At 37.2% G+C, this 13,038-nt stretch overlaps 1 protein-coding gene across 8 annotated transcripts in view; it reads left to right on the plus strand.

Annotated features, from left to right (window-relative positions):
* Positions 1–13,038, plus strand: part of KDM6A (lysine demethylase 6A) — a 214,842-nt gene that overhangs the window by 90,459 nt on the left and 111,345 nt on the right. For all 8 annotated transcript variants that reach the window (XR_005985746.1, XM_041742245.1, XM_041742247.1 and 5 more), the window contains exon 5: positions 6,868–6,926. Coding sequence is in view for 7 of the 8 variants with exons in the window: in XM_041742245.1 (XP_041598179.1) it covers positions 6,868–6,926 (59 nt within the window). In the remaining variant the exon portion in view is untranslated. The remainder of the gene's footprint in view (positions 1–6,867; positions 6,927–13,038) is intronic.

The raw sequence follows: 13,038 nt of genomic DNA on the forward strand, positions 1-13,038 counted from the left end.
GTATTTACTTTGTCGTAGGGATCAAAACATGAATTGGGTTCTATCTCTACCATTTAGACTCATTCTAGTGGAGGTGATAAGTAGCATATTTGTAATATACATGGATATTCATTTGGAACATGTATCAGAAAACCTGACTCTCTTTGGGCTTGGGAATGTCAGATAATACTTCAAGAAAGAAGAGGTGAGTGATGTGTTAAGGGACAAAAAAGAATTTGTCAGATTGAGAAGTCAGGAAAAGAAGGAAAGATAGCATATGCTTTTTCAGCAGAGGAAGCAAACATGTTTAAAATCACAGAAATGTGTAAGACCATATTTTATTCATTAATGTCCATGTTACTTGTCCTGATTGAAGTGAGGGCTGTGAGATCAGGGAGATTGAGTAAGGGTTCGTAAAATGAAACCCCTCTAAGTCACAGGAGATTGTAGTGACTCTTGGGAAGAATTTCAGACAGAACAATGTCATGTTACAGTTTTTGAAAGCTCATTAGCAGTGGTGTAGAAGGTAATTGAAAGGGGGGAAATGGTGGAGGAGGTTAGAATTTGGGAGAGGATTTAGGAAACTATTGCAAGACGCCAGATAGACAAAATTGAGGTCCTAAATTACCTTGAGAAAGGCATTAAGAATGGAAAGGGGATTGATTCAGAGGCTTTTAGGTTGTAAAATGAGTTTTATGAATGAATGTGGTTTATTGGTGGGAAGGAAATAAAAACAAAAATAGGACTACTTTTGTCATGCTTAACTGGTGAGATTGTTACCACTTTCTAAAATCTTCAGTACCATTAGAACATTGTTAGACTCCTCTTCAATCTAAGATTTGTGGAGTTTCAGGTATTTGTAGTATATACAACAGGTGGAGGTAACCAGAAGGCATTTGGAGATTTGTTCCTAGAGCTTTGGAATGCCTTCAACCTCCCCATCCCCTCTTTTGGTCCCCAGATTGGATGAATAACAGATTTTATGTTCCCATTGTGTATCATTAGCTATGTGGGATTAGTATCAGAGAAGAATAAGATTAAGAAACTTGATATTTTTCTATTAGTTTGGCTTGATTTTATTTCTTAATGATATCCTTGTATAAAAACATAATTATCTTCAAAGGTTATTACTGGACTATGGGATGTTGGTGGTGCTACAATCAAATTGTTACTCTATCCAAAGATTACATATTTTAAAAGGGGGGATGATTTCATCATTTAGAACCCGCTTAGTTGCCCAAAATGATTAGCTTTAGCTTTGGTCTTGTCTAAAGAAGTTTTTAGAAGTTTAAATATTAACTAATACTCTCTTTTGTTAATCTCAACCTCCCTTTGTCTGGGAAACTGTTGCTGCTTATTGTTGCATGCTTGGAGGATGCTAGGTCTAACCTTTCCTGAAAAAAGCCAAACCGTGGTAAATAGAAAGTAGCTGTGGCCTCAAGGAGGGAGGGAGGGGCAGTGTTCTGATCTTAAATTTACTGTCACTCTCCTGTGTTTAAAACACATTTTCCTTTTTTTTTTTTTAATATTTTATTTATTTGAGGGAGAGTGTGAGCATGAATTGGGGGAGGGGCAGAATGGAATGTAGAGGTAGGATCTTGAGCAGAATCCATGCTGAGCTAGGAGCCCACAAGGCTAAATTCCTTGACCCTGACTGAGATCATGACCTGAGCCTCAACCAAGAGCCCCACACTTAACTGATGAGCCACCCAGGAGCCCCTGAAACATGTTTTCCTTTAAAATCATGATATGGGGGGGGGGGTGCCTGGTTGGCTTAGTTGGGTTAGCCTCTGACTTGATTTTGGCTCAGGTTGAGAGGTGGGCTCTGAGCTCAGCATGGAGTCTGCTCAAGATGTTCTCCCTCTCCCTCCACTTTGCCTGCGCCGCCCCCCCCCCCCCCACTTGCGGGTAAGCATGCTCTCTCTCTCTCTAAATAAATAAAATCTTAAAGTCATGATATGTTTATGTCTGCCACTCCAGCCCCTGCCTAGTCTGATTTTTACATAGGGTTGCTGCTTGTCACTGTTGGAGGAAATACTTTTTCCTCTTACAACTTAGGTTAGGGGAATGGTCTACAAATTATCTGACAGTAGATTAACAGGAGAAAAGACCAAATTTGTTCAGATGTACATGCTGGAGTTACTTCATAAGGAGTAACTCCCTCAGTCACCAGAGATAAAGGTTTATATATAAACTTATTAACAAAACAGGAGTTTTAGGACTTCATTGGGAAAGTATGGAATGTTGTATTGAACTTAAGAAAACTAGGTGGCAGGGTTAGGGCTTTATTGGGAAGGTAGGGAAGGTTCTGTTGGACTCTTTGATGCTGTCCCCAACATAGCTTTTGATGCTGTCCCCAACATAGCTTTTGATGCTGATTGGCAGTTGAATTCACGCTTCCTGTGCTGAGGGTCAGTATTTTCCCTATCAGTAAACTCCTATCAGTAAACTTGGAGGGGAGTCATTAGCAGCTGTATTTTCTGATGTTCTGCTTAGTTTAGATGTTTATTTCTGTGGCTGCTGATTGTTTAGATGTTTTCAGGGTAAAGTAATTTTCATACCACTTTGGTGGGCTATTAATACCTTCATTACTCTGGGGACTATAATATAGTAACAGAAGGAAGAATAGGAGGAAAGGAAACATTTATGCATAGAAAGCAGCAGCTTTCTTAGAAACCCCAAGGTTAGAAATCTGCTTGTCTCACTGGCTATAACTGTGTCACATTGCCAACCTTGTTACTCTTGTTTTCCAATCCACTTTTACATAAGTATGCTCGTGAAAATGGAAGTATAACCCTCAATGCCCTTCCCTTCACTTTGGAAGTAGTCTGGGGAAACTGAGAGAAGCTAAGGAACAGCTGGAAAGAATAAAGATTATAGTGTCTCAACTCCACGGGACTGCAGAGTGCTCCCCTCTCACATCTAGCCCTGGAGCTCTGATTAGGGAGCAGGGCACTTAGGAGTTTAAGAGCTGTGTTGGGAATTAGTGAAAACACTCCTATGGACTCTGGTATTGGTAAACTGCTAGCTTAATGAGCTACATCCGTGACAATAACTTTACTGTAGACACAGTATAAGAACCTTCAGTATAAATTGATAGCAATCTTATCAAGTTATAATTTCTTAATTTGGGGTTGTGGTGGGTACTGTAATAGAATCTAGGTCAGAGGTTGGCAAACTTCTTTTGTAAAAGGCCAGTTAGTACATATTTTAGGCTTTGTAAGTCTGGTAGTCTCTCTGTTGCTGGAAGCAGCCATAGACAAATAAATGGGTGGGTGTAGCTATGTTCCAGTAAAATTTACAAAAACAGGTGCCTGGCTGGATTTCACTCATGTGCCATAGTTTGCTGACTCCTGGTATGTATATGCTAACCTCTAAGGATTTGTACTGAAACAGGAGTATATTTTTTAAGTAGTACGTTCCCATAAGGTTACTCCCCTAAGTCCTCATAGTATAGGTTGAAGAATGACTACATTGTAATTAAATTAATTTCCATATCAGTGCTTTGCTCAGGTCATCCTTTTGCATAGACCCATGTTTCTCAGTGGGGATGCTATTGGCATTTGTGGTGGCATTGTACATTGGGAGGGAATTTGTTTATTTAAGAGCATATAGCCATTCATACCTCCGGGTTATGGTTTCCAAAGATGTTTCCCTGGCTGAGATGTCTTGTTTTTCCTTCTCCTTTTAGCTATCCTTGAGAACAGTACCCAAGTACTACCTCTTTTCCTAGTCCTTATTATACTTCATTAACTCTTAAATGGTTGTAGCTTGGAATATATTGTATACACTTAATTTCATAATCTTTTGTCATTAAATTGTAAATTCATTGAGGATGGGGATTTTTGTCTGCTCACTACTGCCTTCCCAGTGTTGATAACTCTGCTATGACTCATAATAGATGCTCAATAAATGTTTGAATTACATTGTTTACTGTTATGGAAAATTGAGATTTAATTTCTTGCCGAGATATGTAAGCTTTTGGTTAATAGGAAATGTTCCTCATACTAATTCTGTGTCATCTACAGAGCTGAGTTTGATAACTTAGCTTAAATACTGGGTGATTCAATTTACTAAACCTTTGGGTGTCTCTGTGTAGAAGGCACTGTGCTAGGTAATAATGGGATACTCACATGATTAGCACTCCTGCCTTTGTGGCATTTTTGTCTGATGAGATGGGGTTTAGTTAGTACACAAATAACAAAGATACAGTAGTTGAAAAAAAAACAAAAACAAAGATACAGTAGTTGAGAGTGAACTCTGGAGGCAGGCCTAGATTCGGTTCCTATGTCCACTACCTGTCTTTTTGAGCAAGTTGTTTAATCTTTCTTATCCTTGTTTCTTTATTCTATAAAGGAAGCCCTCCACCACCTCATAGGGGTGTTAGAACCTTCGAAAAGAAATGATGTGGGCAGCCCAGGTGGCTCAGCGGTTTAGCGCCACCTTCAGCCCAGGTCCTGATCCTGGAGACGCAGGATCGAGTCCCATGTCCGGCTTCCTGCATGGAGCCTGCTTTTCTCTCTGTGTCTCTGCCTCTCTCTCTCTCTCTCTCATATGAATAAATAAATAAATAGAAAAAAAAAAGAAAAGAAATGATGTTATTAGCATTTTGCATTAAATTAAGTTCTTACTATTAATAATGTAGGATAGAGACATTGTGTGGAGGACAAATTTAGAGGCTGGAAAGATTACTTTTGGTTTGAGGTAGGAGGAGCAGCAGAGCTTCATGGGGGAAGATGCCATTTAAAGTGGATCTTAAACAGTTGATGGAATTTATCAGGTGGCAGGAATAGGGTAAAATTTTCTAGAGTGGGAATGATAGGCTATGAGCAAAGTAAGTATGTTGAAAGAATGCCAGGTGTTTCTTGGAAGCAGAAATTCCACTCAGTAAACTCATATTTCCACCACACCCCACACCACCTTCTCTGGGTAATTAAATTGGTGAAAGATGTTAATCTGCTATTCAACTGGGCTCCCTTCCCTGCCATTTCCCTCATATAAGAAGACAGTTGTCTTTCAAATCTAGACTTTCTGGGTTGAACACTTCATGACTCTGAATTAACTACTCCTGTATTCTTAACAACACTGTTCTCCCCATTTGCCATCACCTGCACAGACTAGGTTGCATACTTCTTGAAAGCAGAGGAAAAGTATGTTTTAATCACTTTGGCTTGTTTAATCCTTGAGGATTTACTACTCAACTTATTTCAGGGAGTGGGGATGGGGTGGTAAAGGAATGATCCTGATTAAAACCAGTTCCAAATAAATTTTTTAAAAATTGTAAAAATACAAACTTTTGAAATAGATGTTGTTTGAGACCTTTGTGAATCCCCACATCTGCGAATACTCTTGTAGCATATAATTTTCTCATTTGGAAATTTGGAGGGGAGTAATGAGGATTTAATGAAATTAAATCTTTTTATTTATTACATTTTAAGATGTACTTAAGAAACATTTTTCAGTGTTTCCAGAAAGGTACTTGAAATTCAGAGGAAGTGCACAATATAATTCTAAAGCACAGTTTGGTGTTTTTTAGAAAATAACAACAAAAAAGAACCCAGTTCCAGGCCAAAAAGTCACTCAGCTGTTTACACTTTTGTTTATACTTTAAACATCACTAATTCTTTTTCTTTATAACCTGTGACTGATAGCAGTTGTGGGATAAGTACTCTAGTCCCTCATACCTAGGGCAAGATGATTTAGGAATGTTCCATACTGTCTAGAGATCCCCAGCAGGATTGAGTCCTAGCTGTATAACCAGCCATTACTGCATCCTTTATTGGTGTTACTCCCTTCCCTGCCTCACTTCTCCATTCCCTTACTGGTATTTCCTAGGGCACCTTCCCAAATAAACTACTTATACTTAAAACCTTCTGTCTCAGGTTGTGCTTCTGGGGAAATACAGCCTAAGACTGTATGGCAAGAAGCATTTTATTATGAGTCTAAAATTTTTAGGATTTAGAATATAGGTTTGTAGAAATATCTTTACAAGGATTAGTGTGAAAGCTTTATTATTATTTTTAAACGGGTAAGGTTTATTAAAACAGATTTGCTTATGTATTGGTAAAACATGTAATAGATACTCAAACATTGGTCCTTTTTAGAAAAGGGGAGAGTAGCTAGCTATTTCCTATTTGGAGGCCAAATGAGTCTGGATAAGCTATCTTTCTGATTTGTACTACAAAAGGGTTCACTGATATGTAGTTACTTTTTATTTTTTAAAGAAAATCTCAAGTAGACTCTCCACTAACCAGGGAGCCCAACGTTGCTGGCTCTCATGATCCTGAGATCATGACCTGAGCTGATATCAGGAGTTGGATGCTTAGCCAACTGAGCCACTCAGGTGCCCAGGAATCGCTGATGTTAAACCTTCAAATGTAAATGGCTAGGTGTCATTTTAGCCTGTGTTTTTTTTTTAAAATCAAAATTTCTTCTAGGTTTATATTGTGCATTTCTTTTTGAATTCTAACTACCTTCCTGGCAGCCCTGAACATAAAGGAACAAAGAACCAGAGAAAAAAATACAGATGCAAGCAAGTGAGAATGGGATAGTATAATCCAAGCATTTTCTTTTTCCTGAATAATAGGTTTTTATTTTACATATGCCCATGTAATTCTGCTGACAGTTTTTTTAAAATTTTTTTTTATTTCAGAGCAGGTTTGATTAAAAAGAAACCAAAGAATTTCTCCAAGTTGATTGGATTATGTGCCATCTGCTGACTCATCACTGTTATTTTGGTGTTCTAAAAATATATTGTAAATATATTGTAAATATATTGTAATACAGGATAGTTTTAATGACTTAAAACACCTTGGATACTGTATATTAATAACAGCATTGCATTAGACAATGCTTTTCCTAAAAGTCTCTTTTTCCTTTTATTTACAGAATGCTGCCTTTTTATATGGTCTTGGTTTGGTCTACTTCCATTACAATGCATTTCACTGGTAAGTTGACATAAAACTAATAACTCCAGTTATTTCTAGTAAATGGCTTGTTTTGTTTGATATTGTGTGTGTATGTATAATAAATATAAGATATTTTTTTATTTTTTAAAGATTTTCATTCATTCATTCATTCATTCATTCATTCATTCATGAGAGACACAGCGAGAGAGAGGCAGAGACACAGGCAGAAGGAGAAGCAGGCTCCATGCAGGGAGCCTCACATGGGACTCGATCCCGGGTCTTCAGGATCATGCCCTAGGCTGAAGGCGGCGCTAAACCGCCGAGCCACCCGGGCTGCCCAATACAAGATATTTTAATGTCACTAAGCCTAGTTACTAGAAACTGGAAAATACAAGATTGGTTGCTCCACCTCCCCAACACACATAGGCCAGTATATATGCATGTGTGCATTAGTATTTTCCGGTTTCTAGTAATTAGGTAAGATTACAAGCTCTTGATTCTCTCATTTATAAAATAGGAATAATGGTACTTCAGAGTCAGAGATTAAATATGATAGGAATATATAAGATTTTATAAACTGTAAAGTGTAGGGCCCTGTTATTAAGGCCTTCGTCCCGTTATTGTTTTTCTTGTTTACAAGACAAGGTAATAGTGTTCTTCAGTGGAAATAACATAATAGAATTTGAGTTGGAAGACAGATAACCTGGTCTCAGCACTGTCACTTAATTTGATCTTGAGTTAAATAGACTCCCTAGGTCTGTATCCCCCTCTGTGTGTGTGTGTGTGTGTGTGATTTTTTTTTTTCTTTTTAAGTGCATTGTAGTCACTTGTCTTTTTTACTTTGCAGAGTTTTGATGATCAGATGAGATCATGCATATTTTGTAAACCATAAAGCCCTATCCAGACATTTTTTATTTGAAACATATCTGGTTTGGTCAGAGTCCCTTCTGTTCTCCATAATTTTAACCTGAGTGAATGCTGTGAGAGTCCAAAGGAAGGTTTTGGCCAAAGGTTATAATCCTGTCATGTACCTGTTGGGCGCCCTGGGTATTTATCACAGAGCTTTTAAATATGCATTGGCAATGATTCAGTATGGTTTCCCTAAAGATGAAACTGTAGACATGGATGACTTTTTCTGTATGTCTTTTCTTATGTCTTTGCTCCTGGTTCTGTTGGGTTTTGATCATCTGTGGCAGCACTGCATTGTTAGAGAATACCTGTGTGTATATATAGAGTATTATAATCATTCAGATCACTTATGCAAACTGTACAAAACTTTAATTGATCTTTATAAGGAAGCTTTGTAATTTTTTTCTCTTAAATTATCCGTTACTGTGGAGCACCATATTTAGAACCAAGGATAGAGTAGGACTGTTTTAAAATAGTCTTAGCTTCTTGAAGATCCTATTCATAGAAAACACAATTCTAAACTTCTAGAACCAGAAGTAGTTTTAGAGATAACTTAGTTTATTTCCTTAATTTTATAGATGACGAAAGCCAGGTGTGTAACTGAATATTATGTAACTATTTAGTGGCAGAAGCGAGATTATGCTCAGATTCCCCAATCTAATGTTTTTTCTATTACACTCTTAATAGGTTTGAAGATTGACAGATATTTTTTTAATCCATTTTCGCAGTTGTTCTCCTGGGTTTGTTGTTACATTCTTTATGGCTAGCCAGAAATAATTTATATGAAACCTGAGACAAGGAACTTTACAGTTTAGGAATGGACACGTGTACCACACACCAGCATTTTTTCACCTACCTGTGATAACTTATGAGCTCCCTGTAGATTGTAGATACAGATGTAAAATCAGTAATGAAGTGAAACCATCATCAGTTCAAAATTGGATTACTTTAATAAGTACATGACCATGTCTACTCAGGGGACTTGCAGCTGTGGAACATTGTATCATATGACTCCTTATCTGTATATGATTTCTGTATCCTTCAGTTGACCTAAGAAATGAAACTGAATGATGCAAGGACAATGCAATGTCTGAATTAACAAATGCCCTCTAGTGTGCGATCATGTCCTGGTCATCACCATTTCTCACATCTTAAGTTTCATCTCTAGCTGCTTCCTAAAACGACATATTTCACACCCTGTCTGAATCCATCCTAGCTGTGTGTTTTCTCTCTTGCTGGTCAGGTGTTTTTTTCACAAATTCTTGTGCCCGAACCTTTAACTTATCTTATTTCTTGAACAGATACAGAATTAGAAAGCATGGAGTAGTTGCTTGGTGAGTTTCAGAGTGCAGCCTTAAGTGTTAGAAACTTCTTAGATTAAAACTGTGTGTTTTATTTGGTTTTATTTTAAGTAACTGTTAATTGCTGAGATCAGGCATTTTTCTTTTCTCTGAAATTATTTACATGAAATTTTAGGATATGTTGACAAAATGTTTCTAGAGAAGAGTGTATTATGCCCTTTTTTGTATTGTCAGCTCTAAGGATCTGCCTAGGATGTCTCAGGATGCTTTATCTTTAGTATATTTGTAATTTAAGTAAAATTTGGTACTTGGTAATGGTGCCTGTTGGCATTTGCTAGATTAAGTATTTGATGATAATGTGTGTGACCAACGTATGTTGGGGTTGGTGATGGTGACTTAATATTATTGAGAACAATTTTACTAAGTATAGTTTTATCTGCTAACTTGTTTGCCTTGTTTCTTGCCATATTCTGCCCATTGTTTCTTTTGGAGTTGATTTTATTGGTTAATTTCTAGAACAGTTGTTTGGTCAGTTTTTCCAGTTTTCAGTTGCATTCTCTTAGAGGAGCCCAGGTCAGAAAGTAGTAGAGCAACTGTAACATCCTCATTGGACTTAGCAATTTTGCTATTGATCCTACTCTGTAATGTGGGACCAGAGTTAAAAAGATACTCAAAAGGAGAACGACATAGAAGTACAAGGTAAAATACGTACATCAGAATGCTAGAACCAGTCTTTTTATAAAGCCAGTTTTTTACAGGTGCATGAATGCATGCCCATGCCTTCACTTGTTCTTGCTCATGAAGGTGGCACATTGCTAGGGGTGCCTTGAACTGAGTTTTTTCTTGCCTTATAGTGAGAAACCTGTATCCTTGTTTGAGAGTTATTGAAATGCAATACAGTAATAAATTACTACAGCTTACAGCCATACTTCTAAATATATCCATCTCAAAATGCTTATCAGTCTTCTCTTTCTAACCTGCAACCTTTTGTATTCCCATTGATCAGTATCAGAAGGGTCCTATGGTGGCAAATATAAGAGATAACCTAATTCTGTGCTAGAATCATAGGATTTTGGAAATTAAGCTCCCAAATCTAATTGATAGGCCTGGTAAGGATAGGGAAATAAGAGTGATTATTGTTGACATTAAAAAGGGTTAGGGGAAGGAGGTGGAGGTGAGATTAGAAACATAGACGTATTAACACATTACAAGTGACTTTTTTTAAGGATTAATTCCTCAAGCACTGTACCAATCACAAGTGTACTTTAAAAGTGTAGGAATCTTAGTTCTCCATTGTGGTGACCACTTTGGGTGCAAATAAACCTCATGTCCTTGTGCTGCCACCATTGATCCTGAGGCTTGTCTAGCATGGAGTCTGGCAAAAACTTAATATTTAATAAATATTTTTGAGCTATCATAATACAAAATAATGCTCTTAGATGAAAAGTTTTAGTTCCATTAAAATGAAACAGTTCATGTTAACATGTGTTGTTTATTATGTACGCTTCTGTTTTGACAAAACCAGCATTTAACTAAGGCAGTTTTGGTAAAGTTATGCTTACCAGTGACACATAGATTGCCAGAGAGAATTTGGAAGGGCTTGGGCTAATTAAGCTTCAGGGAAATTATGAATAAAAACATACATCTTTGCAAGAGGGGAAGGAAAAAATATCTTTCACTGTCTGGGATGATGAAATGAAGACTGACTAGAAAAACCAAAAAAAAGCAATGAAGTAACACACTAGCAAATAATAATATGAAGAACCCTTGTGTGTTATTTCTAAATTACCCTCACATTTAAGGTCCTTTCTGGTTCAGCCTCAAAAGATCCTTCTAGCCTACTGTTCCACTAAATACATTTTTTTTCTGTCAGTCACACTGTATTAACATTTCCTTGAAAACGTACTGAGCATTTTTAAAACAGATTTTATTTATTTATTCATGAGAGACAGAGACAGAGAAAGAGGGAGAGGCAGGCTCCTCATGGAGCAAAGGAGCCTGACGTGGGGCTTGACCTGGGATCATGCATGATCTGAGCTGAAGGCAAATGCTTTACCAACAGAACCACCCAGGCACCCCGTATTGAGCATTTTTTTACCTATGTAATTTTGTGCCATTTACAGTGTTTGGTCTGCCTTCTCCTACAATCTCCACCTGTTAAAATTCCTGCCATACCTGTTTCTTTGATTACTTCATCAAATCTTTCATTTGTCATATTTAAAAGGAACCTCTATATTTCCTAACATGTATGTATGGAATTATCTGTCTCTTGTGTGTCTACATGCTATTACTGATTTAGAGTTAGAATATTCTCCCTTTTATTAGTATCAAATGTTGCGGTATTAGACCATTTATCCCTTCATATATCCCTGAGGGAAATCTCTGGACTCAGCTATATTAGCCTTAAAAAAGTTAAAAATTTTATTATGTCTCTTTCCAAATGTACTGAAACTGCTGCGGACGTTTAGTTAGTATCATTATTTTTACTATGGTTGGTAAAGTCCTGAGGAAGCTCTTCTTTTTAATGACTTTCTAGAAACAAATTATGCTGTGCATAATTATTATTGGCATTTTTTTCTCAAAATCCAAAAATGCAGTGTTTTATATCACCAAAACTATTAAAATTATTGCTAGAGAATATGCTTTAATATTTGAAAATTATAAACCTTTCCAGGCATTGTATCATGAAAAGATTTTATAGTTTTGGGTAGCCATTTCTTATGTTCTAAAATTCTGTTTCATCAGAATCCTGAGGTAAGCAGAATTTATATGTGTTGATGTTTTTAGTCTAGTTTGTGGTGCCGAGATCATGCTCTGGCTACATGCAGTTTGGTGAGATAAGCACGTGGTAAAATGACCAAAATTAGAATGTAGTCTGAATGGTACCTATTTTCTCCACACACACACAGACACACACACACACACACACACACACACATACAGGCACACACTTTTTTCCTTTTTCCCCCCTAATGTGGGGAAAAACTGAGGAAGCACACTGGAAAGATGGGTAAAAAGTTTAGAAATGGAAATGAAAATGAACCTAGATATATTTTGTTAGACGAGAGGAGCTCAGTATGTAGACTGTGGAACATTGCTGTCTCCTGCCCCTACGAGAAGCCCAGTCAACCAACTATAAAAGTGATGGCATTAGTAAACATCTATTAAAGTTAACCATTTTCTGTGTTATTTAGACAATTAAATATAAAAGAGGAGTGTGGACCTCAAGGAATAGGCCATTTGGAAAAACTGGAGATAGTGTACACCACTACACAGAGAATAAAATGATTTGATTATAAAGTGGACCTAACAGCTGGTTAACACTAAGTAAAAAATAGTTGGTGTTGAGTTTGGGTGGTCAGTCTTTCAGGTAATAGTGGGTTTAGGGTAAAGTAGAAGAATGAAAATATTTCAGATCAGGAGACTTCTGAGGAGAAGCAGTGAAGTCAGGAGGGCCAGTATTTGCATGAAGAAATTCCTGAAATAGCCAGGTCACAGCTGAGGAAGAACAGTGTTGGGTCATAACTGGGAATAGATTTTAATAGGTACTGGGTACTGTTTACAGATCTTAAATGCTACATAGAGATTAACTTAGAGTATCGTGGTCAGTAGGCTATTACAGGAACCACATGTTTGAGGAGACATAGGTATGCCAGAGCAGAGCAAAGGTAGTCCTTAAAAGAGCCTATCTATTTCAGTAATCTAGTCATGAGATATTGAAGATTTGGTCTGCAAGGTAATGAATTTGAGGAATACTTTGAAACAACGATGAGAAGAACTTGATAATTCGATATAGACTGGCCTCACCATCTCATGGGCACTTAAAAAAAAAGATTTATTTATTTATTTGAGAGAGAAAGAGGGAACAAGCTGTGGAAGGGGGCCAAGGGGCAGAGGGAGAGAGTCTTAAGCCGACCCTAACCTGGGCACATAGCCCAGTA

The sequence above is a fragment of the Vulpes lagopus genome, chromosome X (assembly GCF_018345385.1).
Source record: "Vulpes lagopus strain Blue_001 chromosome X, ASM1834538v1, whole genome shotgun sequence".
In the NCBI taxonomy this organism is placed as follows: Eukaryota; Metazoa; Chordata; class Mammalia; order Carnivora; family Canidae; genus Vulpes; species Vulpes lagopus.